Below are 27,409 nucleotides of genomic sequence, written 5' to 3'. Positions count from 1 at the left end.
GATTAAAATGTAAAAAAGTTGCTTGACGTTGTCCTTTTAGCAGCACACTTTATTGATATAAAAATTCATTACGTGCCGCACCTGTGCCCAATTGATCTTATACGTACACACGAAAAGCAGATCATTGCAATGTGATTTAAATCATTTAAATATACATATATATCGTTCCTTTTTTTCTTTTTATTTATTTATTTTTTTTTTTTGTTTAAATTTCTCATTTGCGAGTACGTGCTCGTATTTACATTCAGTATTGTAGGTATTAACAATCGCTAAATAGTCGAGTAGTTAATTAATTCGAATAGTGGATGGAATGAGAGTATTGTCAATTAAAAATTAGGATATCACGGATCCTCGTGGGATTCCGAGTTTAATGATTCCACTATTCTTTAAAAAGTAAAGCGTTCGAATGATATATACTTTACATTCACGGTATACACAAATTACCAACTATAATATTTGCACGTTTACAGTGTTTTAAACACATATACTTTGTTATAATTAAACATATAATAATCCCGTGTAACTATTCGCTGCAATCGCTCTGTTAAAAGCAAAGAGGAGTAACTTAATAGAATTATGCATTCTTATAACATTTCATGTTATCATCAGCTCCTATTTATACTTTACAACACGTCTATTTAGATGTAATTAAACATTTTTTTTTTAGATAATTAGTGTGTGTGTAACATTAAGCCATGCTATAAGCAAAGTTATTGCGATGTGCTTGTATTTAGAAATAGCTATTCATTACAATTTAATTATTCATTTAACACTATACATATACACATCTTTTTATATATATGTATATGTATATATATTGTACTTTGCATGCTATTTTAATATTTCAAATAATGCAAGTATAAAATTATTAAACATGAACACTGATTCTTAATAAAGGAAATGCCACTCAACAAGCACATACAATAAGCTCACGATAGCTAAATTATTCTCAATAGTAAGTTGTTCTTAAATTTGAGTATATTTTCTTTTCTTTGTTGCAAAGGTCACTTAAAGTACAGGACATTGGATTTTTTTTTTTTTTTCATATTTACAACCTAATATTTCTAAATCATATTTATCGTAAATAAGGTACAACATAATATTATGTGCCAAGAAAATCTTTTTTTGTTCACATTAATGCACAAAACAACTATTTTTTAATTAGCTTCCAAGCAGTTATTTATAGGTAGATAAGGTCTTGGTATAATTTTATATTATTTGTATATATTTCGAGATATTTTTTCATTTACAATGTAGCTTGTATTATTCAAAATTAGCTTTGTTCCTTAGATGTTGTTCGTTTAATTTACTTTTTTATTATCAAAGTATAGTAGAGTTAAATCCTTTATTTCATATATGACAGATATTTTTTTTTTTTTTTTGTTTCATATTCAGTACTATTGAAGCTTAGAAAGTGCATTGATAATATTATGTATTAAATAATATATTTAAATTATTTGTTTTTCATCAGCTATATTTTCACCAGTCAGTTTCGAAATTCGCTGCACTCTGATACAGATATAATGTGTATATTGTGGCACATAATTTTATATTGGTATTATATTTATTAATGTATTTATTATTAATATCGAAGCTTTCCAAGACGATATAACTTTCCGTTTATTTGTGATAGAATAAAAGTACATTATATTTTACTTGGACATAGTAATCTGAGCACATATCTGAGTATTTCTCAAAATGTTCATTACAGTAAAGATCTATCATATGAAAGATACTTGAAAGTACACTAGTTATAGTGTAATAATATATATATTGGAGTATACAACTTGACTGCTTAATCTTGAACCCCGGTAGGGTTTCAAGATTAAGTGTTATAGCTGTATTTGTAAAGAAACAATAAAATATATGTAAATTTAATATTGCGTGACCTCAAAATCAAAATATTTTATTATTTTCAACTTTCGCACAATTAACTCATTAAAATATGCTTACAATTTTACAGGAAGCTCTTACATTTTTCTTCATTTTCAGTATGTTAAACGTTAAATATGTTATAAATCAATTTTCACGAGGAAAGACTTTCAGTATCAATTTGAAGAATGTAATGATTTATTCTTAAATTATGCGAAATTCATGCATGAATTTTATTGTTTCAAACATTTCTAAATAATATTTAAATTTTTAGCATAAAAATATCTTTTATCGATCACAATACGAAAAATAGTATTTGAGATTCTTTTTTTTTCTAAATATGACTACATTTGCATATTCTTCACTATAATTCGTAAAATTACAATGAAGAAAATTGAGCTAACATTTGTTGGAACGTTGTTGTTCCAACAGTAGTAGACATTTGACTAATACTGTTGAATAAAGCATCTGCCTGCAAATTTTCTGGCAACCTAGTAAGAAACTGTGCTCCATGTACAAAATCCATCTTTAATAATTCTTCTTGATACAGGTGTAACACACCAAGTGCTGTTCTAAAGAGGAACTCATCCCCATCTCTGAGAAAAACATCCCAGATTCTACATGCAACATCCAGAGGCATCGCTTTGGCATATACAGTATATAGCCAATCCAACAAATATAAATCTGGGCTAAGACCAGCTACTGTAAAATGAGAAAAAATTTTTGGCAATTTATGTGCAAGTGCACTAGAATACACCTTGTAGTAAATATCCATTTGCTTTTGATCCAGTGTGAAAGCAGCTCTGTGGCAAGGATGATTTAATAAATTAGCAAAGCAAGTAAAGGCATCTGGAGGTTCCATGTTTAATGATAATACAGCACCTATAAAACTCATACCTTGCACGTAACCTACATCAGGTCTATAAACTGCATAGGCTGCCAAAATACCTTGAAGACTATGAGATAGTGGTCCACCTTCTTGAAAGACACATAAGCTGGGAAACGTACGAGACACGTCTAATTTGATTGCAGCTAATGGTTCACTTATAGAATTTGACATTGCTCTGTCTAAACATATGTTATAAAGGTGTGCTGTTATATTTAAATTATTTGGAATAGCTAATTTCCATACTTTGCCACGAATACTCGGTGGAAGACCACGCCACCATAATTCGCGTACTTTCTTGGAATTTTTAACACTTTCGAATTTAGGAAGAATATGTACATTCCAAGTATTAGAGTCTTCTGCTAATCGTTCTTCTTCTTTAAGCTGTAATTCTCTTTGGTGTTTACGCTCTTTCTCTTCTCTTAATTCCCTCTTTCTTATGGCTTCTAAAATAGCATTATATTGCTTACGATGACGTTCTTCCTCTGTTGCATTCTTAGCTGGTAAGTTTGCTGGTCTAGGCTGTTGAATTAAGGCTAAACTTCCTCCTACTTTATCTATATTTCTTGATGGGCTACTTGTAGGTGTGGATTGTTGAGAATCTTTGTTTTTCCATAAGAAAACATTTTTTGAGAAGAGCGTATTCAATCCCCAACGCTTAGACTTTTCAGCCTTTTCACCAGTTTGCTGATCATCAGAACTCAGAAAACTGCCAGAAGGAGACACTTCACTAAGGGAAGACACAGTACTGCTACAAGATCTTGGTAAACTGTTTCTAGGACTACTACTTGCACTACCACATTCCAATTTGTTATATTTATCTTCTTCAACTTTAAAATTTTCATTTAATGATTCTTCCTTATAATCACATGGAGAATCCAAATACTGTGATTTATAATCAAGTTGTGGTTCATTAGATTCTTCCAAAGAATATATTTGTTTTGTAGTAGGATTGTAAGCTAGAGACATGCTCTCCAATGCATGGCTCAAACTAGTTCCAGCAACTCCTACAGATACTATATTACCAGCATCATACCATTTATTTTCTCGTATATGGACACATAATGCTTTTGTTTTAACAACAGGCACAGAAGCCACATCGCATGCCAAAGCTTCATTAACATTCACACTGTTACAAGATATGGAATTTCCATTCAATGACACCAACTGTTGTTTACCAATCTTTGGAACAATATTATTTGCAACATAACAATTGGAATCGCGTCCAGCTACTTTCAGTACTTGGTAATTGTTTGACATATTGCCACAATGAGATACAATACACGGAGAAACATTCTGCGATGTAATAGGATAATTATTTCCATTTATATGTTGAGATGCAGGATTCTTCATGATTGGTGCCCCTTTCTTAATCTTATTAATACATTAAATGTTTCTGTACTAAGGGCAAACCAACAAAAAATCAGATTTGCATACAGGATGTCTATAAACTTGTATTTATGCATATTTTCTCATTGCTTTTGAATAATGTGATTGAACATATATCACTGATATTTATAAGAATAACAATTAACTTTGACATTCTTATTGCGTTATAGTAATTCTTCTTATAAAATCGTCTCAGATAACCATTACATCATGAAATTTGCTCCTTCATTGATAACGATGAAAAACAAATTCTGACCTTAAATTTTTCAATCAAATTGATTATCCATTGTAAAGAATGGTCCTTTCTTCAACTTTTATGTTCGCACAATTTTCGTTGTGTTCAATAGGTTAAGATGCATTCAGACAAAATACTTTTGCTTCATAAGCAAAAACAGTGACACACGTAAGTGTGGTATAATTCCATTGATAAATATTTAATATAATGATACTTGTGTAGTGCGAGAGAAACTGGACCCTTGATTAGACTGACAAACAATATATGTATGTGTATGCATCAGTATGCATACAACACACAGAAAAGAAATGTTACATTTCTTATTTCTAATTGTAACAAACGCGTTCAATAAACTTTGAACTGATATTTTAATTAGAATCAAATTATTCTAATTTTTGACAATGCAGTAAGCCACGACGGAAACTTGAAACGCGTGGTCACTGATCTTTACTACCGTGACTTTAATGAAGTCACGTGATCCGATACCATTTCCCATCATTACATTGACATTTGCAACCTTTTTACTTATAAATAATTATTTATTAAAGAACAATAATGATAAAAAAGTAAAAAATTCAATGTAAAAAATAAAGACATATTGTTCTTTTAAGATCATTCTTTATTTCATTGAGGCTGATCTTTTTGTTATGAATGCATATTAACTATTTATAGACAATTTGACATTTTATACATTGAAGACAATTAAACAATTATAAATAAGACAATTAAATTTAGTAACTTTACAACGCAACGAATGTTGAAAGATGTTGAATGACAACTTTTTTATAGTTGAAGACTGCACTTTAACTTATAATAAAAGTCCCTAGGAGAACTGTCTCAAAACAGCTGATTGTAGAAATTGATGAAAACGAAAAATTGTATTAATTGAAACGCTATTAAAAAGTAGGTTAAAAAAGGTCAAATATCAGTCGCGTCATTGTCAAGTCTCAATAAACAGTTGTGATTATTTTAGTGAAATATAATTGTTAAGTGTGAATTTTTTTAACATAACAGATGTTTATTGTAAGAAATGTCACAAATTGATATCCAGGATTTATTTGATAAAAGCAGGTAAAATAACTATTTATATGCAACAAATATAAATAATATTATATTAATAATAGTAATGATCTGTCATATTTTTAATAATAAATAATATTGTAAAGGTTCAGTAGTATATGTAATCAACTTTCTAAAATAATGAATTTCATCATCATATGGATACTTTTTAATTGAATAAGTATAATATTGGAAATATAACTATATTAATACTAATGTATAAAATTGCAAATTATGTATGAAAAATGTTATTTATAACAAATTGCATTGCATAAGAATAGTTTGAAAATATATTCCTGTTATATATATATATATATATATATATTACTTATTTTGCAATAGCATAAATATAACAGGAACAGTTGTTTTATTTATAGAGATGAAAATATTCATGAAAAATGTGTTCAGATTTTGATGAGTATCAAGTAAAATATATTTCATATTATTCTCATCTTACTAGTAATTTAATTAATAGCAATTTAAACATTATAATATTTAAATAAAATACATTATTTAGGTTTCCCAGTGGTTGGCATCTTGTGACTATATTTTTGTATACCCCAGTGGGTCTTTTACTTGTATTACTAAGATTATTAACTGCTTTACAACTTTGGCTCCTTGCAACTCTATTACCTGACTGTAATAATCTAAGAAATTTTTTAAGTCATGGATTTAGTTTTGCTTTTGGAATTGTGGTGAAGATTCCTGAAGGTGAAGTTAAAAACAAGCAATCGAGAATTATAATTGCTAATAATGTCTCTGTCTTGGATCACTTTGTACTATACAAAGCTACGCAAGCGCTAAGTCCCAGTATATGGGAATTACCACCAATGCTTAGCAAGACACTGGGTCTACAAATGATGGATATGACTAATAAAGAAACTTTAATTGCCAATATAAAACAGTTTCTTTCAACATCAAAGTGCAACATTGCATTGCAACCTGAATTTGGTACAACCAATAGTCGTGTTGCCTTGCTAAAATTCAATTCTTGGCCATTTACCATAGAAACATCTGTTCAACCAGTTGCAATCAAAGCATGGAGGCCAGAATTTACATCTATTCGTTTTTCTTCATTGGCATCGACATGGTGGACTGATGTCTTTTGGTTTATGTTTGTTCCTTATACAGTCTTCACAATTAAGTACCTGAAAATCAAACAAAATGCAGATCCTGAAGTACTAGTAAGGGAAATAGAAAAAGATATAGCAACTAGTCTTGGACTTAAGACAAGTTCTCATACCGTATCAGATAAAGCAGAATTTGAAAAACGCTGCATTATAGAAAAAACACAAAATAGAAGACTTAATAGAAGTTCTCCAAATTCACAAATCATACATAGTATTGAGATACAGAGAATGGTACAGCAAGTCAGTGAAGTGCTTCCATTGGTCCCTCATAATGTGATTCTTAGAGACCTTTGTATGTAAACAAATAATTATTTTAATTGTAATTATTAACATATCGTGTTAATCGTTTTTAAATCTAAAAATATTAACTTATTACTTTTACAGTAAAAACACGTAATGTTGATATTACAATTGCCAATATACTAGATGGCATAGTTACTTATACTCCAGATTCAACTCAAGCAACAGCTACACCATCAGTATCATTGAATCAATTACAAATAAGTACAGTTAAGGATAACAGTAATGTAGGATCTTCTTCCTTCCAGGAAAGAAAAGCTAAAATGATCAGAGAAGCTAGAGAAAGGTATATTCAGAAACATGGACTTAAAAATTGCTGACATTCTTATTGCAGTTATGTTCTGGTTATTGTATCTTTATTAAAAACAACTATATATTGTTTTTGTCATATGTGTATTTACTATTACATAATGTGAATATAATTTTATTTCTAAAATATAATAATACATTTTATAATTACCTACCCTTTTATATACACATATTATAATACTATTATTATCAGCAATTTCTGGAAGACATGTTTTTATTTCATATATGTTTAACTGTTATTGATATTAATTATGTAAGTAAAATAAAGCTTGTTTATATATGTGCTTTACACAAAAATTAATAAAAATGTATAAGAAAAATAGAAAGAAGAATGCATAAATAATTATACTATATTATTTGTAACATTATTATAGCTTATAAACTATGGAAGACATTCAGTTTCACAAACAGTACATTGTGCTAAAACAACATACTATTATTACTTAATTATTCCTGATTACCAAAAATTACTTAGCAAAAATAAAGAAAAATTAAAAAAAAAATTACTTAATACTTTTTGATCTAGTTTATAAAACTAGATCAGAAGTATCAATGCCACCCATATATTTATACGAAAACCCGATATATTGGCTCTAGAGTATTAAAAGGAGTAACAAAATATATTAACGATTAATATTTCCAATACATACATATTTCAAATCAAGGAAATCATCAACACCATGTTTAGAACCTTCTCTTCCTAAACCTGATTCTTTTACTCCTCCAAAAGCAGCTTCAGCACAAGAAATTAATCCTTCATTCACACCAACCATTCCAACTTCTAATTTTCTTGCTACTCGAAATATTTGTGATATATCTTGTGAATAAAAGTAACCTGCTAAACCAACAGGTGTATCATTAGCTTTTTGTATAACTTCCTCTTCAGTTTCAAATTTATTAATGACAGCTACTGGTCCGAAAATTTCTTTGTTATATATTTCCATATCGTTAGATACATTTGTTATAAGTGTAGGGGCATAGAACAATGGTCCTAATTCAGGTAGTGGCTTACCACCACAATGTACTTTTGCTCCCTTTTGCACTGCATCAGTAACTAGTCTGTGTACCATATTCAATTGGCTCTCTTTAATGAGAGGACCATGTGTAACTTCTTTTTTACTACCATCACCCATTTTAATGTCACTTTCAATTTTTGATAGAAACATTTCAATAAATTTATCAAATTGACTAGCTTGTACAAAAAATCTGTTTGCAGAAACACATGTCTGGCCGGCATTACGAAATTTACTTGCCATAGCACCTGATACAGCTACATCCAAATTAGCAGTATCAAAAATAATAAATGGTGCATTACCTCCTAATTCAAGGCTAAGTCGTTTCATAGTTGAAGCACACTGTTGATACAATAGTTTTCCTACAGCTGTTGAACCAGTGAATGATAAAACTCTTACTTTTGGATTCTCACATAATTCTTTACCAACAGCAACAGAATTCTGTAGGCTTGTTGTAAGTACATTTAAAGTTCCATCAGGAATACCTGCTTTTTCAGCAAGATCAGCTAATGCTAAAGCAGTAAGTGGTGTATCTTCGGATGGTTTAATTACACATGTACATCCAGCAGCAAGAGCAGCAGCTGCTTTACGGGTGATCATAGCATGTGGAAAATTCCATGGTGTGATCAAAGCAGCTACTCCAACTGGTTGCTTTAACAAAAAAAGTTCTCTAGTAGGTACTGGTGGTTGCAATTCTTCTCCAGTAATTCGTCTACATTCTTCTGAAAACCATTCCACAAATGAATTTCCATATTTAATTTCTGCTTTAGATTCATTAAGAGACTTTCCATTTTCTTTAGTCAAAATTTGTGCCAAATCATCAGCATGTTTCACCATTAGATTATACCAATTTCTAAGTAAATCACTTCTTTCTTTTGCAGTTGTTTTACTGAATGTTTTAAAAGCTGCAGATGCTGCATTGATTGCTACTCGAGTATCCTCAACATTCATATCAGGAACATTATTAATAACAGATTTATCAACCGGATTATAAATGGGGAATGTATTTTTACTTATTGCACTTATCCATTTTCCATTTACATATGCTAAATCTCTTAGCAAATTCAGTGAAATACGATTAGCATTATGAATCATTATGATGGTAATCTGAAATCATATACTTAGTTCAAGACATGGCATCAAATAAATTAATATTAAACAAAATGTTGTAACATTGTTGTTACAATATGATTATTAAAATACTGTTATTTATAGATCAACAATCTATAAATTATATATGTATTTATAAATTTATATACACGTATGAAATACTAATACAGTTTAACACTTACCTTTGAACAAAAGAAGGAAAACAACTTATATTTTCGATCTAATATGAAATTCGTTTATGAGCGGTTATTTTCAAGTGATATTATCAATGCATGTTATCAATTTCATCTGCAAATTGTCCTTATATAACTTGTCGCTACTTTACTCTGATTAAGGGTGTTATATACGTTTCAGTGTATTCTTTGATATGCCATATACATAGCCGGCGCACCGGCGTCCCTCAGTCAATAAAAGTGTTATCGGGTTTAATATTTTTACAGCAAGATCACATTCAAAAAAGTAAGAAATATATAAGTATTTTGTACATTATGAGTACAAATACGAAAAGAACTATTTATGTAGGTAGGGAACTATTTACTAAACTTACTTTTATCAATGTAACCTATTTTAACCTGTATAATACATGTTGGAATTTATACTACATATTTTATTCATTATTTTAGGGGGCCTAGCTGAGGAAGTTGACGAAAAAATATTACATGCGGCATTTATACCTTTTGGTGAAATAGTTGATGTACAAATACCATTAGACTATGAATCAGAAAAGCATAGAGGATTTGCTTTCATTGAATTTGAAAGTGCAGAGGATGCAGCAACAGCAATTGATAATATGGTACATGTTTAAAACAGCATACATATCTGTGTGAGTTATTTAATAACATAGTTTTGCATAAAAAATAATGCATATTGCATTTTCATTCATTGTTATAAGATCTATAGATACATGAAGTAAATATTGATTCCATTTATCTAATCATTGTTGTATTGATTATATTGATTATATATTAAAATCACTTAATCCATACATCTGTCAAACTTTATCTTTAACAAACAGAATGATTCTGAGCTGTTTGGACGAACAATAAGGGTAAACATTGCAAAACCACAAAAAATAAAAGAAGGTTCATCAAAACCTGTTTGGGCTGATGATGCATGGTTACAAGAACATGCAGGTGAAACACTTAAAAGTGATGATAATGCAAATTCAGCAGATGCAGTTCAATGCAAAAAAGGAAAACAAAATCCTCAAGTCTATTTTGATATTACTATTGGAAAACAAGAAGTAGGTAGAATTATTATGATGCTGAGAGCTGATGTAGTACCAAAAACTGCTGAAAATTTTCGTGCTCTTTGTACACATGAAAAAGGATATGGATACCAAGGAAGCATATTTCATAGAATTATTCCGGAATTTGTATCCTTTATTTATTCTCATTCCTTTTTTTTTTATAAAATAAAATTACAAAAATATCCTTATATAAAATGTAGATGTGTCAAGGAGGAGATTTTACAAATCATAATGGAACAGGAGGTAAATCAATCTATGGAAATAAATTTGATGACGAAAATTTTGAATTAAAACATACTGGACCTGGTACTTTATCAATGGCAAATTCTGGTCCAAATACAAATGGATCTCAATTCTTCATATGTGCTGCACGTACAGATTGGCTAGATGGAAAACATGTAGTATTTGGGCATGTTCTGAGTGGCTTAGATGTTCTAAAGAAAATGGAAAAATGTGGAACTAAATCAGGCACTCCTACTCAAAAAATTGTTATAACAGCTTGTGGAGAATTAACTTAAACCATTTTTAAAATTTATCATTTCGTAATAATTGTAACATAAATCTTATGTGAATTAAAAAATTCAAATATTTTAATAAATCCAAAGCATGGTTTAGTATTTCTTGTAACTATTATGCTTTTGATGGTACAAGGAGTCTATGCCCGTAATAATTAAAACTAACAATAAGTTGTGGTTAAAGAGGGATTCGTAAAGGTAAAATAATCTCATTTAGGGGTATTTAGGACCCCAAAAAATCATACCCCTCGAGAACAAAGACATTGTCTAGTCTTTCTTTATCTGTAGTCACTGTCTGTATTCGACAGATTTTTTTATTATTATTATTGTTTTAATTAACAAATTGTTATTACAGAATTCATGTACCATATCTTTTATACCAGTTTTAAAACGTTACATATTATTACAGGTTAATTTGAAAATTTATAATATATTTTGAATACATGAAATATATAAAATTGAACCGCTGCTTATATGAATACAGGAACGGAGGAACGAATACAGTGTGTTCATGTGTTCTAAGTTATCGTGTGGTATCATCGAAAACTCTAGAGTCTCTAAATTTTCACGCTTTTACAAGAAAAATTTGATCCTGTGATCTATTATTATATCGTGCTACTACAAACAAACTACTTAATAAAACTTTCGAAAGGAAGCGAACTCCACTAATTCAGTGGATTGTTCTCAAAACGGGAGTAAGAAATGGTAATTCACCTTTTGTTTTGATATTTGTTTACTCGTAATCGACTTCTCATTCTTTTATAATTAAATTTTCTTACTGTTTCTCTTTTATATTAACAATTAAAAGTTTGTTTCCGACCGAATTTAAACCTGTGAAAGAATTTATATACTTGGTTTTAGATTTGACAGTATTTTTCTGTATTTTGTATTCATTTCATGCCGGTTACAGAAATGAAAAACATTTATTTTCAGAATAATGCATTATTATTATTATTATTATTATAAATTAAAATCCTTAATCAGTGTGTATTTCTTGATCATTATTTTTGCTTTCAAAATACACATAACCAATAAAATTTGGTGTAAATAATATGTTATTTGTTTTATTAGTAACTCAGTTGTGTTTCTTTAAAGTAACAAATTAGTAAATACATAGTTTAAATAGAATTATGTTGATGTTTACAGGTACAAAACAAAATATAATACATATTTTTATTTTCAGTCTCACACAATATTACTCGTACAACCAGGCAATAGACCTGAAACAAGAACTTATTCTGATTATGAAAGCGTCAATGAATGTATGGAAGGTAACAATATTTTTTAGTATATTATTCTATTAACATCATACATCATACAAGTAAATTAAATAATTATTGAATCTTTACATTTAAATATAATAAAATAAAAGTATGGTACAATAGATACAAATCAAAGAATACAAATTATATTTTTTTTTAATACAGGGGTGTGTAAAATTTATGAAGAGCATTTAAAAAGGCGGAATCCAAATACACCAACCATAACATACGACATCAGCCAGCTATTTGACTTTGTTGACCAACTTACAGATTTATCATGTCTTGTTTATCAAAAATCTACAAACACATATGCTCCCTACAACAAGGACTGGATTAAAGAGAAAATATATGCTTTACTACGTCGAGCTGCTGGACATAGCGAATAATTAATGAATAAAAAATAGATATATGCTTTTTATGTATAAGATAACTTAAGTTTAAGTAAAGATCTATATTACCGTTTGTAATAATAAATATATAATCTAAAAATATTTTAAACTTTGAACTATTTACAGTGAATTCATCAAACTGCGGTGATAAATTCTTGATCATAGTTCAAAACTTCGTCATTAGATGGCTATGATCGCGTTGTCTGACGGTTTCTAAAATTACCATTCTTAGGGGTAGAGTGCGCAACGAAACACTGACACAGACCAGGAGCGGATTTAGAAACTTTGCTTAAGAGGGAGAAATAATGGTATATAAGTTTTTTGTACACGATTTCAATCTTATTTATATTTTATTTATCAACATTTTTATCGAATAGTAACTTAATCAAATTCATATTATCATTCCCCATAGCCCCGCTCTGGATTCGCTACTGAGCGACATCGGTATTTCAAATCACGAGACAAGTCAAATTCCCATAAGATGATTAGTGTATTCTATATATACTTCCTCTGTGACGATAATAATTGTCAACCACACAGCTATATAATAAAAGTACAACAAAAATGAAGTATATTAAATTTTAGAAGAACATATTTTATACGAAACATATTAAACATTATATTTATATTGATATTATTTGCATAAAAAGATACTTTTATGCAGAATATGATTACATTAAAGTATATTTTCTGCAAGTAATTTTGATGTGATTTATGTATGTATATTAGCAGTAGACACAATGTTCAATCACCTATTGATACATGCGCTTACGCAGATATTGCATATATATACATACATAAATATCTACATTGAACATAGTAATATAAAAGAAGGTAAATTGTACATATCGCACACTGTTTTACGCATTGCGTTTGTGCATGTTTGTGCACCAGTGTCTATCGTTAAATGCAGCAGTTTTACCAAGACAGAAAAAAGCTAAAGTTATATAAGATAACGGGCAGTGAACGAACATGTTTGATAAAGGAAGAGCTCTGCATCAATTTTAGATAACGTTGAACTACTGCAGAAAAACGATTGCTTCACTTGTCAGTCACTTCTGAACGTTGCATTGAATTGCATATATAAAGCAATATCTTTTATTTAAATTAATAACGTTATCTAAATTACTGTTTGCAAATAACAAATTTACAAATAATTTAATATTTTCTGTTGATAAGTTGTTACTGTGTTATAATATTAAGTTTTTTCAATGGAAACTATTCGATAGTATTTAACAGCGGAAATCATTGTATTTCGTACACTTTAAATGTTATTAGATATCTATATACGTGTAAAATATCTGAGATTTTCATAATTACACAGGTTGAAAAAAATTTTACAATAAATACGAGACCGGCAGGATGTCTAATAGCAGGAGTGAAGTTGATCCTTTCAGCGAGATACCGATGGAATTCCAAAGTTGCGAAGGTAAATTTATAAATATTCTTTTTAATTATCTCTACAAATATTATTATTGTATAAATGCGAAAAACATGAAATGTACTTCTTTATTTATAGTGAATGTCATCTATGTGAAATTAATTTGTATGCGCAAAATATTTGCAACTCTTTGTCTATATACAAAATTCAGTTAGAACGTGTAGTGATTGCGCAAAAGTGCTGCAGATAAAATTCTTTTTAATGTTTGTCTATATTATTTGATTAATATGTAATAAAATTTAATCGAATTCATATGAATTTGAATGTCTTATAAGGTTTATAAGGAAAATTAATTAAAACGAAAAAACATATGTATTTTTGGAAAGATGGTTTCAATATGGTTTCCTTAATATTTATGTAAATTATTATATTTGATTATTTTTTATCACATATTTTTAAATTAATAAAATATAAAAATAGGAATTCTAAAGTAATAACATAATTTTTAAATAAGAATTAATAACAGAAGTTAAACATTATATTAATTATAAACTTTAATATTTAAAGGAGTTACACAGGTTCCTACAGAATCACAATCAAAAACTGAAACAGGGAATGTAACAAATGAACCAATATATGCAGAACCTTTAACGCCAGAACAAGTACGATGGTTTTATAGAGATGGTATTGATAAAAGATGGGTAAAATTCTGTGGATATGACAGTTTAAGAATTGAAAATGCTTGGAGAAATTATCAAAATTTGCTTAGCAAATGTGATAATACAATTCAGAATACTCTTCCTGTTGAAAAAATTGTAGTTAAAGGAGGAATGTATGATGTGGAACTTGATAAAATGAAATGTGTTTCTATCTACTGCCCAGGTACGTATTTTATTTTATTGAATCACTGTAATATGAGACAATTTAAAAATTAAAATTTGTGAGAAATGTATTACAATAATTCAGCAAATAAGGTATTATTTTATGTTACTTCTTCATCATGTAATGAATAGACTTTGCGCTGCACTTATTTTTTTGACTCAAGCAGCATATGTGTTATCTGTATTATATAGATTGCTTTGTCCTTGAGTTTATTAAGATAAATTATATTTCACCATGATCAGTTAAAGCATAATACAATATAAATATAATTAACATTCACTAATTTTATTTACAGGTGAAGAATGGGAAATTATGAGAGGTACTTGGTATTATGATGGTAGTTGGATACCTCTAGAATTAGAACAATCTAAAATTATAGAAGAAGTACATCTTAATCTCTTTCAAAAGCAACCTCCAGGTCAATTTAGTTCAGAATGTGATACTTCTTCTCAATCTTACAAAAGTATGTTTTTAATTATTTAGTTGAATATTTATGTCGATATAATGTAATTCTAATTAACATATTTTCTAATTCAGTATTACACACAGAACATTTCCCTGAGTTCCATGTTGATTGGCATAGCATAAATGATGTGACATTGTACAGTGAATATACACACAGTAAATTAATGCGTAGCGTTACATCAAAGCTGGGCTTTGCAAAAAGTAAGTATCTTCTCACAATTTATTCATAATGTAGTAAAGGTGTCGTCTAATATTTGTAAATGATAATTACAGCAACAGGTTATCAGCTAAGAAGGGGCTATAAAGTTGGTGCAGTAATGGAAGATAAACCTAATGATATTAATCATCTAGTATTTGTAGTCCATGGAATTGGTCAGAAAAGAGATACTGGAAAAATTATACGTAATACGACATCGTATGTAAATTATAATTTGTTGCGTATATTTATAATAAGGTTTTCAAAAAATTAATTACATTTAATATTGAAACAGGTTTAGAGATTGTGTAGATTGGTTAAAACAAAAATATTTTCCTAATTCTAATAATAGAGTAGAATTTTTCCCCGTTGAATGGCGATCTTCATTAAAGCTTGATGGTGGTAAGGGAGTAATCTATAAGTTTTTTTGTAGCTATATATTTTTTTTTGCAATATATTTCATATTTTATAAATATTCTTTCAGATATAGTAGATGCTATTACGCCATATAGCGTATTAAGTATACGACATTTACTAAATACATCGGCGATGGATATTCTTTATTATACAAGTCCTCTTTATGGCGGAGAAGTAAGAGCTGGTTTACAAAGAGAGTTAAATAGGTTGTACTTTATGTTTGCAAGTCGACATCCTGGGTGGAAGGGAAAAGTGTCAATTTTAGCACATTCCTTAGGATGTGTGATTGTTTATGATATTGTCACAGGTTGGATGGGTCCAGATACCAGACCTCCATCTCCGGAAACCCAAGAAATTTTAATACAACGATTACAGTTTCCTGTAAGCATTCATTTCTAATAATGTATTATCTTACAAAGAAGTATAAAAAAAAACCTGAGACTAAACCTTTTTGATAATTGCAGATTGAAAATTTGTTTTGTTTGGGTTCCCCGTTATCTGTATTTCTTGCGCTACGTACCCGTACGCCGTCTAATAAAACGGATGTAATGCCACAAGGTTTATGTAAAAGATTTTACAATATATTTCATTGGTCCGATCCTGTAGCTTATAGAATGGAACCTCTTCTAGAAAGAGGTTACAGCAAAATTGAACCTGTTCTTATTCCACCGTATGGAGGAGTTGAGCGTCAACAAACGGAACAGGCACCTCCAACAATGAGTAGTGCTGAAGACAATTTTTCTCCTACAGGTATATTCACTGTTTTCAGAATAATAATTTTTTAAGAATTTTATATATCTAAATTGATATGACAGAAACCGATGAAAGAGAAGAAGTTCCAGTAGATATATCTAATCGCGCTGTAGATAAGGGTTGGAGTCTTTGGGGTTTAGTGCGAGCTGGTTGGAATGCCAAAGAGGGTGTTTCTTCACCAATTCAACCAGGTCAAGGTAAAAATACCAGTTTTAATCAACGTTACAAATTGTATAATAAATATTTTATTTAAGTATTGTTTTAATATTTATTAGAATTAACGCAGCGATTGGATTACGTACTTCGAGCAAGTTTAGGAAGAAATTATTTATATACAGTAGCAGCGCATACAACATACTGGAGTAATTACGACGTAGCTTACTTTGTGTTGACAAAACTTTTCCCAACGTTAGAAACATGATGTTGGTTTGTATATTTAGTATGGAATTTTATTAGGTTCTATTGAAGTTTACTAGTCGGATGTAGGCCTTCAAAATCGAATGTTAAAAACAGGCCTACCATCAAAACAATCTGTGATAATAAAAAAAAAAACGATACAATAATGTAATAGATTCTATGTAATCGTTTTATATTGCTCGCATAATTTAAGATTAATGTGGTCGAGTTTCACAGTTTAAAAATTTACATATTTTTATATATTTTATGAGATAACTTGTTTACATTTAGTGTGTTAATATAACTACAGAAGTAATCTCATCTTTACTTACTAATTTTTGTTGAAAAGAATAAATTTTGCATTTTATATTGAATATGATAACATTTGTCTAGAATCTTACATTGAAAAATTGTAATTTATTTTTCTTAGTTATAATATTAATTTCGCGTTGTCAACAATAAGTATAATGCTGTAATATAAATATCTTATTACAGTATACAACATATTAAAATTATGATCGCGTTATATATAAAGATTACTAAAAAAAATAATTAATAATAATTGATAATTTAGAGTAACCAATTTGTGCCGTAATAAAATTAGAAAATGTCTTTTTGTATTACGCGGCGCAAATTTTTTTTGCAAAAAGTTGTTGATATACAGCTGTAATATATGTATGTTTTATTACATACATATGTTGTTAAACAGATTTTATTTTGTTACAAATATTTATATATTTTATTAATATCAGTATAGTATATGTATGTACATGTATATAGGAAAGATAGGAAAAAAAGATACATAAAATTAATTTGATTTGTTCGAAACTAAAATTCATATTCACCAAATGTTTCTTTTATTTAACATACTAATATTCCATTTTATTATAAAAAGTGAAACTCGTCCTCCATCCTGAAAGTTTACTGGAAATACGGTAAAGAACAACTTAATTATATCGACCAAGAGCAGTGCGCAAATCAAATAAAATATCGATATTTGTCTTGTGCAGTTATCTTTGAATCTATTAAATGACAAAGTTTTCCATTAAAGTTATTTTATAGATATATTTTGTCAATGCTAATTGTAACAGTATTGTTATCGTTATTAGTTTTAGCAACAATTTTTGATATGTACAAACTTCTGTTATAACTAATTGTAATTTTTGTGTTATCAACTTTCACAAGATTCTGTTTTCATGTACTGCTTTATAACATTTTTTTAAATTTTCTATTTGACAAAAATGTTTCTTCTATTAATTTTTTACTTAGCTACAAAATTATAAACAGTGTAATACAGCAAGTATATGTATATTACTTTGTAATATTTAGTTCGAAATAACATATTAATGTAGTATATACATTGGTAGGTGCTAAGAATTTGTTGAACTATTTATAAATTGAAAAATCCGTCAATATATTCAAATTTTGATGGTTTTATCATATTTATAGAAACGACTAAATTGGTGCTGTCCATAACTAGATTCTTTTCATGGTTTTATCTACTCTTATGCGCTATTAGTAGAAACAGAAAACATATCATTGCTGAAAATAGTTATGTTTAGTATAATAATACATATTTCTCACGGATGAAGTGATATCTGCCAGTTATAATATACTACAGTAACAGCTACAAAAGAGTAGAAGAAGTAGTTTATTGTGTTTCATAACTAATAATAAGTTGGGCAGCACAGTATTAAATAGTACTTTAGAAAACTTGTATACAAATGTGTTCACATTACAATGTTACAAATTGAAACGATCAGTTTATAGAAAATTTAATAACAATGCACTTCTTAATGATTATTATATAAAATAAGGAGCTTTGTCCATAATATACAATTTGGTAGTATGACAATAATACTAAAGAATTTCTCAAATTACAATTATATCGAATTTTAAAAACAGAGCACGTAATAATACGCGTGTAGGAAACATTTTTTGAATTACTAGCGCAAAAGACGTGTAAATTGAAACTAAAATATTACTAATAAAGTATATACATTGTTATATTAATAAAGTCTCAAGTTTAATGTTTTAATAAGATATTTAATAATAACTTTAAATTCATATGAAACCAGAGTTATTAGAATATTTCATTAAAACTTATTTAACTTTAGGAATTCATTCAACAGAATTCTCAACAGACTTTCTTAAATTCAAAATTTAGTACCATATACATCTTATATGAATATATTATAATATGAATATGTATGTTAATCACAACTTTTACCTTAATAAAAGAGACATTGTATGCATTCCTACATACTTAAATGTTATTATGTTACCTACAAACGTTTCTTTTTTATGCAGTATGCAAATTGTATGCACATACATAAGTAATTTTCTTGCATTTGTTGACTTTGGCATCGTTTTAGGTACTCAATATGCATAATTATGTATAATTAGAATCTATTATTAGTACCCTTGCGCAATAATAATTAAAAAAGTTTAAACTTTTCAAGTAGGGAATGGATGCATATGTAACTCGTTATCAAATAAATTTATTTTGAAACGATATAATGTATAAATATAGATTTTAACTTTTCATTATGGCTAATCTAAATTTCCAGATTTTCACGAACGAAGTAAATTGATTTATATAGAATGAAAATATTAAATTCAAGCGGGCATCAGGAGTTGCCTATTTACAGGGGAAATAAGGAGAAGGAATCTCCCACCACTTGCTTAACTCGCTTTTGTTTTTTACTTGGGAAAGTGAAATAGAAGCAGCAGTAGAAATCAGCCATCCTCTTCTCACACATAGAAAACGAGCGAGTCGGGTGAGTAGTGGGAGATTCCTTCTCCTCCTTTCCCATATAATTGAGCGAATCCTAGGGCTTGTAACTGCAACTTGCACCTCCGTATTTATGCGCATTCCAAGAAAAAATTATTCAGTATTTTATTTTTAAGTGATCTTGCACTTTGAACTGTAAAAAAAGGTGTTATATAATTGATAAATATAGTTGAATAATAAAATTTGACTATACTTCGTAACAGAAATTGTATTCATATGCCGGACAATACCTATTCCAATTGCCGGTGTTCACGATGTGATTTGTATAATGTACAAATAACGTTTTTTTAATCAAAAAAAGTAGATTTTATATTCACAATTTCTAAAAGTCATGTTTTTTTTGTAAAACTGACGAACTGGTTGTACTGTGCATATATAGATGTTATGACATTAACGTATGATAAACGTGAAAGATTCATATGATTTGGAATACTTCATATGAGAAAACACAAGAAATAACGGTATTTTATTAAATATATTTATATAAATTAGTTGTGTAACTTTAATATAAGTGTTTTTGAGTGTGTTTATGCAAAATTTGTTTAACAAACGTATAATTATGTACAAGTATATTGTGTGACATATTTATTAACATATATATTATATTTACAGCATAATGAACCATATACAAAATAGTAATTTAATTGCTGCTGCCATCGGTGTGACCGTTGGTGTTATAAGTGCAGCTGGTATTTTTATTTATCATAAAATTTTGGAAAACCAACAGCATACCAGTACAGTTGGTAATTTAGATGCTGCTAATAAAAAGATTGTTGAATTGCAAAAAGAGTTGGAAGCATTAAGGTATATTTTTAAATATAAATACTTATTATTTAATACTTATTAAGTGTTACTTAAACTTAATACATATCACTACTTTCTTTTACTCAAGGTTACAGCAAAGTCAACAAAAGAAGAAACGAAAAATTTCACGAAAATTTACCTCAAATGACAGCACTTATACAGTAACAGATAATGACACAGATATCGATGCCTTTTCCACAGCAGACACAGATATTGGTGATGATGAATTCTATGACTGCTCTGATAGCGAAAGTGTTATTGGTGATAATGATATGAGGTTAGTTTAGTAGTACAATTACGTATAATATAAATCAGTTGAAGTTATATGAATAGCACGTACGAGAATCTGTAATTTATTCTAGTAAAAATGTGAATCCACTTCCTGAAGAAAAAACATCTTAAGAATATTCCAATTGTAATGTTTCATTCATGATTTAAAGCATGATTACTTGTACTAATTTGGAAAGTTAGAATTTGATCGTTTTGGCAAGTAAAATTTATTTTAAAAATGTAGAAGGAAGAGATTATATGTTCAAAATATAGGATCTCAGAAGAACTGAACCAGCTGGATGTAATTCTGAAGGAGATCGACGAAGATGTGAGTGAACAGTTTAATATCAATGTATACTATAAGCTACAGACACTGGTAAAATCTCATGAAGATAATGTAGAAGTAGTATGGAGATTCGCGAGAGCTTGTTACGATCATGCAGAGGCCGTAAACGATACAAATATTAAAAGAACACTACTCCTTGAAGGTGAATATAAAATATAATTTCATCCTATAATACAATAAAACTAATAATTTATTATTACAGGAATTGAACACTGTGAGAAAGTTATTGAAGTTCAAAATCCTCATTTATTCAAGTGGTATGCTATACTTGTAGGATTAAATGGAGATTATTTATCAACAGCTGAAAAGATAAAGAATGGTGTTCGGTTTAAAAATTATGTAGAAATGGCCTTAGACATGCGGCCAAATGATTCTGAATTGCATTACCTTTTAGGAAGATTTAAATACGAAATAGCCAATTTAAGTTGGCTTGAGAAAAAGGTTTATTTTCTGATCTTAAATATTAAATAATATTGAATGTTTGTTCGGAAATTTTCAGTAATCTTTTCATTTTTGTGTAGGTAGCGGCAACATTATTTTCCGAAGTTCCAAGTGCTTCTTATGAAGAGGCACTTGATCGTTTTGAAACGGCAGCAAAGCTTGGACATAAAACCCCACAATCGCAATTATATATTAGCAAGTGTTATATTGCATTAAAGCAATATTCACGTGCAGTTGATTGTTTAAAAGAAATTTTAGATCAACCCTCATTAATAACTGAGGATGAAAAAGTACACGCTGAAGCGAGTAAACTTTATAACAAATATTTTGGATATTGTTCATAGCAACAAAAAATGTATCTGTACATCCCATTTGCATTTAGTAGTCGTGCTACCCTTTCTATCTTTCTCGCATACGCGCGCACGTACACGAAAAAAGAAATAACAAAATATAGCCTATTCTAAACAGTAACATTAAATAGCTTGTAACAAATGATTATATGAAACACAAGTACTATAAAACTTTGGAAAACATTTTATCTACTATAGCAGATATTACAAACATTTTATTTAAAGTTTTGTGAAAAAAATGTAATTTGTAAACATTTGTATAAGAAAGTACATATTAGTGGTGGAAAATTTTGTAAATGGTTAGCGATATGTACCTTATTTGTATAAGTTAGTAAATAACATTTTATATACATATACATATTGATTGAGGCTACTGGATTTAGTTATTTTCTTAAAAACGGTTTGTAGAATTTATTACTGTTGATATTTATTATATAAATTTTCTAAATAATACTTATATATGATAAGAGTAATGACACATTTTTATATAGTTAAATTGCAGTAACTTTTCTGAATATTTTTTATTGAACATTCCATTAAAAATATTTCATTAAAATTATAATTGAAATCAATTTTTGTTAATGTTTATATAATCTATGCAATGCGTAGTAGCTGGTGTGATGTTAATTAAAAATTCTTATGTTGTGCTTAAAATATTCAAGGAAGATATTGATAAATAATACGTTTGATTATATAAATATGAAACAATCGTTTTTAAGATACTTTACAATGTTTTCATTAATGCAATTGAAATTCTGTATTAGAAAAATTTAAATATAAAACTGGTATTAAAAATTTTTAATATAATCAACTACAACCACTATGTACAATGACTAACTTTACTTCTTTAACATAATAATTTAAAGGAAAAATTTATAGGGGAAAAGCTAAAGTTTTATAGAGAATTATGAACATTTCCCTTGTTTTAGCAGATCAATAATGGTCCAACACAGCATCCCAGAGCTCAGTAGGCATTGGGTGGAGAATGGGGTGAAAGGGGTAAAGTATAGAGAAGCCCCTCTAGTAAGATAGAAGAGAAGCCAGAGAAAACATTTGAGAAAGAGTTAGTGGACACTGAATGCTTGAAAAAAGTGGTTCATTCAGAATATACACATGATCAAGTAAGTTCTATTATTTAAATCATAATTATATTTTAATCTGTGTAATGTATTTTATTTCCATCCTTTGTTAAGTGTCAATTTATAAATATAATTCTAAAAATCTATTTATAAATTCATAGGTATTTTATTATTAATAAAACATTATTTCTTTTAGTTTTTACATTGTAATTCAATAATATGATATAGATCTCTGCTAAAGACATTTGAATAAAAACCTAATTTCAATTTTCATAAGTACTCTTATACATGACATATATAAACAAGTATTTTGTTATGTTTTCTTTTAGATATATAAGACACAGTTTAAGATGCGTGGACTTATACGTGGAACTTTATACTGTGCACTATGGTATGGCAGTGTAGTAGCTGGTTTTTTATTTATTGCTTGCCCTATGTTACCACTGTTATTCTTTAGTCCTCCGAAATTTCGGAAATGCGGTGATCGTTTGTTTTCCTGTTGGGAACTTTATTCTACAGTTAGTAAAAATATAGTACAATAAAATAACTTATCCTAATTTCTTACTTCTTTAAGTTTAAACGTATACTATATAAATAAACCAATGTTTTTTAAAATATTTTAGGCTCTTTTAAAAGTATTCGGTGTAAAAATTTTGGTGTCAGGAGATCACATATCCCCAAATGAATCAGCTATACTTGTTATGAATCACAGGACACGAGTAGATTGGAATTTTTTATGGGCTGCAATGTATCAGGCCTGTTTGCCTAGTATAGCAACCCATAGATTGAAATTTGTTTTAAAGGATCCTATACGACATATTCCAGGCCCAGGTAAAGTGATGATAATAATAACAAAATACTAATCCTATAAAACAATGCATAGCATTTTATAGAATTATTGTATAACAGGATGGATAATGCAGATGAATGGTTTCCTTTATATAACTCGTCACTGGGAAGAAGATCAAAGCCGACTATCACGTACCTTGGATTACTTAGTGGCCCTAGATAGACGTTCTCAATTACTTATATTTCCAGAGGGAACTGATTTGACTAAAACTAGCAAAGAAAAATCAGACAGATACGCTTTGCAACATGACCTACCAAAATATTCTTTTACGCTTCACCCGAAAACGACAGGATTTAGTTATCTAGTACAGCACCTTCAACAAGCAGACTACCTTGACGCTATATATGATTTAACTATCGCATATCCAGATTATATTCCGCAATCTGAATTAGATTTACTCAGAGGTAAACTGCCGAGTGAGGTACATTTTAATATTAAACGAATACCATCATCTGATATGCCAACACAAGAGTTGACACTAAGACAATGGTTAGAAGAAAGGTGGTCCAATAAGGAGGAAGTCTTGAAACAATTTTATGAAGAAAAGACTTTTCCTTCTGAAATTTGGCCATTAACAAGACTGCTTCCTTTACAAGTTGCATTTGGTTTCTGGAGTATTTTAACAGGTATCATTTTTTATTAATCGTTACAAATCCATAGTAATAATTTATAGGAATTCATGGTATTATTTCTGTTTCAGGTGCTGCAGTAATTTTACTTGTCATTTCACCATTGTTTCAATTATGGGCATTGATTCATTCAACTTTCTTTGTTGCTCTATCATTCTTCACTACTGGTTTTAGCCAACTTGAAATTGGATGGTACTGGCGTTGGAAAACGCATTTATTAACAAAAATGTGTAGTTATTAAAATTCAAAGAGCGATATTTAATGTGAGTACACTTCGTTATTAAATTAAAGTGTTCATTTTTTTTCGTGACATTGCAGTAATTGCTATATTATATGGTATATGTAGAAACACGTATTTGATAAAAGCGAATCTAAGTGGATTAATATAAAAACAGATTGCTTTTTAATACTGACTGAAATACTTACATTCTGTGCAACAATAATCATATTATTCTAAAATTATAAAACGAAGGTATTAATATAACGTACAAACTGAAAAATGATGCAACTGGTAAAGTTACAATAAATTTATTGAAATGTTATAATCGAACTTAGCCCTCTGTAGATTATTTGATTAAAAAATAAGTAGTATATGTATTATACATTTTGAAATTCTAGACGGACAAAAAGTTATTAAAATAATTTTGTGATTTCCTACTTTGTGATATTTCTTGACAATATCGATCAATTACATCTTTTTTTTGAGAATACAGTTTAATTTATATATTAGTATAATACAATATTGTGAACTATAGAGGGTTGAAATCAGTTGACAAATTTTTTAAACAAAAATATTTTAACACACATACAATGGAATAACGTATGTATTCAGTATTAATATATATGTGATGCAGTTTCAAATTACAGAAACATTTTTTCAGAATCACTGTCAAATTTTTCTGTAACTTGGAAATACCTGATGTTTATGCATGGAATTATGTGTAAAAAATAATTAGTACATAAATAGTAGATATAAATAGTCGAGATTCTAGATATCGTGATTGATTCAAAAACGTTGATTTAATACTAACAACAATCAGTTTTGAATTAAATATATTTTTACAGTCATTTTTAAACTTTATAAATATAACTGTACCAAAATATTGAATGGCTTTTTGTTGAAACTTTTATGAAGTGGAGTGGACTCCAATAAATTTTTGAGGAGACAGATTTTCTTTGCTATTAGTAATCTGTATAGTAGCTTTTAAATGAAGTTAGTTTTTGACATCTACAATTTTATGAAAATCTTTGATATGTCTCTATAATAATTTCAACATTATAGATGAATATTCTTTTGAATATTCCTTCTGAATTAAAAAAAAAGAATATTAAAATCAACCTAGCTAACAATGAATACAGTGCCTCATTATCTCATATTCCAGAGCACAAATGTAAATATGTGTCTTAAAAAAATTACTAATGGGAAAAATTCCTAAATATTAAAAAGTTTTAAAATTCGAGGTATGAGATAGTTATGCACTTTCTTAAATAATTATTCTTCAAATGCATTTTAATAATATATGGTTTTTAGTTTATTTGCTAAATGAAACAACATAATAAATTTTATTATGTATTCATTTAATAAAATTAATCGTAAAATAAAAATATGTAATTAATGTAAGTATTTGAATGAAATGTATAGTACAGGATAAAAATGTTAAATGTATAACTGTAATAGCAGGTGAAACTCTATTTTTCTATAGCAGTATGGAAGTTCTAAATATAAGTAAAAGTGAATTCATGTGCCAAAACAAATACGTGTATTAATCTACCTTTATGAATGTTATTCAGAAATAATAGAGAAATAGTAATTTCGAAGGCGTATTTTAAGGGATGTTTATTCAAAACATTGTCAGTTTTTAATTATCAAATTGATATTAATGTAAGTTTTATTTGCACTATTCAGTAGAATAGTACAAAGAATTTTGATGTTATCAGATTGTTCACAAATTGTACTCTATGTTTATTGTATAGTGTAAAAAATTGTTCTAGTCAATGAAATTAAAAATTTAGATTTACTGTATATCCTTATAAAAATTAACAGAATCAAAATAATATAAGTTTCTCACTGTATTTCGTATAGTGACAAATATAAAGTTTTATTGTTGTATAAATGTGTACGAAATTAGTATAGAATTGTGTAAATAAATAAGACATATATATATATAATGTACTCTTGTATCATCATTTAGGTTCAGCATTTATTTGCAACAAGACCGAAAAATTATTAGAATAATTATTTGACAAACTTATATGTTGAAAAGACCGCCTAGAATGAAGTATTTTTAAAGTTCGACAATTGCGCCATCTATACAAAAGCGGCAGAAACTACTCAACAAATTATCGACTGAACTTCCGACAGTCGGTAATCATCCCTTCGGCAGTCGGTAGGTTAACGAATAGTTTGCGCCGCTTTTATATAGATGGCGCAATGGCCGACGGGTTGGGGTGTTAAGGACCCCGAAGCACAGATGATGCTCTACATATCGACATTATGGCATCCGGGGTATCAGGGACCCCGATGCATCGATGGAGCTTTCTGCATACCGCTCTTATATTATCTTGGGGTGTCAGGGACCCCAGATGATTCGATCTGTATACCGACATATCATCCTGGGGTGTCAGAGACCCCGATGAC

General features: G+C 28.7%; 8 protein-coding genes across 17 annotated transcripts; 6 read left to right on the top strand and 2 right to left on the bottom strand.

Annotated features, from left to right (window-relative positions):
• Positions 1-169: 169 nt before the first annotated feature.
• LOC117608700 (TBC1 domain family member 14) lies at positions 170-5,015 on the bottom strand. Its single transcript, XM_034334215.2, has one exon. The coding sequence runs from the start codon at positions 4,109-4,111 to the stop codon at positions 2,252-2,254; it is 1,860 nt and encodes a 619-aa protein (XP_034190106.2). The 5' UTR covers positions 4,112-5,015; the 3' UTR covers positions 170-2,251.
• Positions 5,016-5,181: 166 nt separating this feature from the next.
• LOC117608706 (lipid droplet-regulating VLDL assembly factor AUP1-like) lies at positions 5,182-8,988 on the top strand. The gene is made up of 3 exons (XM_034334228.2): positions 5,182-5,453; positions 5,959-6,863; positions 6,956-8,988. Exons 1-3 carry the CDS (start codon positions 5,413-5,415, stop codon positions 7,189-7,191), a joined length of 1,182 nt encoding a protein of 393 aa, XP_034190119.2. The 5' UTR covers positions 5,182-5,412; the 3' UTR covers positions 7,192-8,988.
• Ssadh (succinic semialdehyde dehydrogenase) lies at positions 7,804-9,626 on the bottom strand. The gene is made up of 2 exons (XM_034334223.2): positions 9,486-9,626; positions 7,804-9,300 (listed from the first exon to the last, which is right to left on the bottom strand). Exon 2 carries the CDS (start codon positions 9,286-9,288, stop codon positions 7,804-7,806), a length of 1,485 nt encoding a protein of 494 aa, XP_034190114.1. The 5' UTR covers positions 9,289-9,300; positions 9,486-9,626.
• On the top strand, positions 9,576-11,424 carry LOC117608709 (peptidyl-prolyl cis-trans isomerase E). Of its 3 annotated transcripts, none has more exons than XM_034334234.2 (4): positions 9,576-9,762; positions 9,927-10,096; positions 10,319-10,678; positions 10,753-11,424. In XM_034334234.2, the coding sequence occupies exons 1-4, from the start codon at positions 9,576-9,578 to the stop codon at positions 11,068-11,070; spliced, it is 1,035 nt and encodes a 344-aa protein (XP_034190125.1). In that variant the 3' UTR covers positions 11,071-11,424. The 3 variants fall into 3 exon arrangements, with proteins under 3 accessions (XP_034190125.1, XP_034190124.1, XP_034190126.1); XM_034334233.2 differs by having other exon boundaries at positions 9,576-9,825; XM_034334235.2 differs by having other exon boundaries at positions 9,681-9,821.
• A 129-nt stretch (positions 11,425-11,553) lies between these two features.
• e(r) (enhancer of rudimentary) lies at positions 11,554-12,820 on the top strand. The gene is made up of 3 exons (XM_034334248.2): positions 11,554-11,772; positions 12,251-12,338; positions 12,495-12,820. Exons 1-3 carry the CDS (start codon positions 11,770-11,772, stop codon positions 12,713-12,715), a joined length of 312 nt encoding a protein of 103 aa, XP_034190139.1. The 5' UTR covers positions 11,554-11,769; the 3' UTR covers positions 12,716-12,820.
• Positions 12,821-12,883: 63 nt separating this feature from the next.
• LOC117608701 (phospholipase DDHD1) lies at positions 12,884-17,608 on the top strand. 6 transcript variants are annotated; one of them, XM_034334216.2, is made up of 12 exons: positions 12,884-13,026; positions 13,131-13,271; positions 14,043-14,147; positions 14,667-14,981; positions 15,277-15,444; positions 15,519-15,647; positions 15,720-15,861; positions 15,938-16,044; positions 16,127-16,440; positions 16,524-16,809; positions 16,875-17,009; positions 17,088-17,596. In XM_034334216.2, exons 3-12 carry the CDS (start codon positions 14,081-14,083, stop codon positions 17,231-17,233), a joined length of 1,809 nt encoding a protein of 602 aa, XP_034190107.2. In that variant the 5' UTR covers positions 12,884-13,026; positions 13,131-13,271; positions 14,043-14,080; the 3' UTR covers positions 17,234-17,596. The 6 variants fall into 6 exon arrangements, with proteins under 6 accessions (XP_034190107.2, XP_034190111.2, XP_034190112.2 ...); XM_034334220.2 differs by lacking the exon at positions 13,131-13,271 and having other exon boundaries at positions 12,922-13,026; XM_034334221.2 differs by lacking the exons at positions 12,884-13,026; positions 13,131-13,271 and adding an exon at positions 13,528-13,552.
• A 2,109-nt stretch (positions 17,609-19,717) lies between these two features.
• LOC117608711 (regulator of microtubule dynamics protein 1) lies at positions 19,718-22,207 on the top strand. 2 transcript variants are annotated; one of them, XM_034334237.2, is made up of 6 exons: positions 19,718-19,988; positions 20,615-20,806; positions 20,895-21,083; positions 21,350-21,564; positions 21,625-21,863; positions 21,944-22,207. In XM_034334237.2, exons 2-6 carry the CDS (start codon positions 20,619-20,621, stop codon positions 22,205-22,207), a joined length of 1,095 nt encoding a protein of 364 aa, XP_034190128.2. In that variant the 5' UTR covers positions 19,718-19,988; positions 20,615-20,618. The 2 variants fall into 2 exon arrangements, with proteins under 2 accessions (XP_034190128.2, XP_034190127.2); XM_034334236.2 differs by lacking the exon at positions 19,718-19,988 and adding an exon at positions 20,129-20,463.
• A 960-nt stretch (positions 22,208-23,167) lies between these two features.
• Positions 23,168-26,814, top strand: LOC117608708 (lysocardiolipin acyltransferase 1). 2 transcript variants are annotated; one of them, XM_034334231.2, is made up of 6 exons: positions 23,168-23,334; positions 23,622-23,810; positions 23,916-24,123; positions 24,202-24,768; positions 24,843-25,034; positions 25,118-26,814. In XM_034334231.2, the coding sequence occupies exons 2-5, from the start codon at positions 23,643-23,645 to the stop codon at positions 25,010-25,012; spliced, it is 1,113 nt and encodes a 370-aa protein (XP_034190122.2). In that variant the 5' UTR covers positions 23,168-23,334; positions 23,622-23,642; the 3' UTR covers positions 25,013-25,034; positions 25,118-26,814. The 2 variants fall into 2 exon arrangements, with proteins under 2 accessions (XP_034190122.2, XP_076545328.1); XM_076689213.1 differs by having other exon boundaries at positions 23,194-23,334; positions 24,843-26,813.
• The last annotated feature ends 595 nt before the right edge of the window (positions 26,815-27,409 follow it).

This window comes from Osmia lignaria, chromosome 2 (genome assembly GCF_051020975.1).
Source record: "Osmia lignaria lignaria isolate PbOS001 chromosome 2, iyOsmLign1, whole genome shotgun sequence".
In the NCBI taxonomy this organism is placed as follows: Eukaryota; Metazoa; Arthropoda; class Insecta; order Hymenoptera; family Megachilidae; genus Osmia; species Osmia lignaria.
The sequence above is the reverse complement of the archived record's forward strand: the minus strand, read 5'-3'. Positions and strand labels throughout refer to the sequence as shown.

Excerpts from the sequence above, each read along its gene's own strand:
- LOC117608711 (XM_034334237.2), top strand. The coding sequence starts at position 20,619 with ATGAACCATATACAAAATAGTAATTTAATTGCTGCTGCCATCGGTGTG. Across the intron at positions 21,565-21,624 it reads AAGAACACTACTCCTTGAAG|GAATTGAACACTGTGAGAAA; the intron begins GTGAATATAAAA and ends TTATTATTACAG. Across the intron at positions 21,864-21,943 it reads TAAGTTGGCTTGAGAAAAAG|GTAGCGGCAACATTATTTTC; the intron begins GTTTATTTTCTG and ends ATTTTTGTGTAG.
- LOC117608700 (XM_034334215.2), bottom strand. The coding sequence starts at position 4,111 with ATGAAGAATCCTGCATCTCAACATATAAATGGAAATAATTATCCTATT.
- LOC117608709 (XM_034334233.2), top strand. The coding sequence starts at position 9,576 with ATGTTATCAATTTCATCTGCAAATTGTCCTTATATAACTTGTCGCTAC. Across the intron at positions 9,826-9,926 it reads GAAAAGAACTATTTATGTAG|GGGGCCTAGCTGAGGAAGTT; the intron begins GTAGGGAACTAT and ends TCATTATTTTAG. Across the intron at positions 10,679-10,752 it reads ATAGAATTATTCCGGAATTT|ATGTGTCAAGGAGGAGATTT; the intron begins GTATCCTTTATT and ends TATAAAATGTAG.
- Ssadh (XM_034334223.2), bottom strand. The coding sequence starts at position 9,288 with ATGATTCATAATGCTAATCGTATTTCACTGAATTTGCTAAGAGATTTA.
- LOC117608701 (XM_034334216.2), top strand. The coding sequence starts at position 14,081 with ATGTCTAATAGCAGGAGTGAAGTTGATCCTTTCAGCGAGATACCGATG. Across the intron at positions 15,862-15,937 it reads ATTATACGTAATACGACATC|GTTTAGAGATTGTGTAGATT; the intron begins GTATGTAAATTA and ends ATATTGAAACAG. Across the intron at positions 16,045-16,126 it reads TTCATTAAAGCTTGATGGTG|ATATAGTAGATGCTATTACG; the intron begins GTAAGGGAGTAA and ends ATATTCTTTCAG.
- LOC117608708 (XM_034334231.2), top strand. The coding sequence starts at position 23,643 with ATGCGTGGACTTATACGTGGAACTTTATACTGTGCACTATGGTATGGC. Across the intron at positions 24,124-24,201 it reads ACGACATATTCCAGGCCCAG|GATGGATAATGCAGATGAAT; the intron begins GTAAAGTGATGA and ends ATTGTATAACAG. Across the intron at positions 24,769-24,842 it reads TTTCTGGAGTATTTTAACAG|GTGCTGCAGTAATTTTACTT; the intron begins GTATCATTTTTT and ends TTTCTGTTTCAG.
- LOC117608706 (XM_034334228.2), top strand. The coding sequence starts at position 5,413 with ATGTCACAAATTGATATCCAGGATTTATTTGATAAAAGCAG. Across the intron at positions 5,454-5,958 it reads GATTTATTTGATAAAAGCAG|GTTTCCCAGTGGTTGGCATC; the intron begins GTAAAATAACTA and ends TACATTATTTAG. Across the intron at positions 6,864-6,955 it reads TGTGATTCTTAGAGACCTTT|TAAAAACACGTAATGTTGAT; the intron begins GTATGTAAACAA and ends TTACTTTTACAG.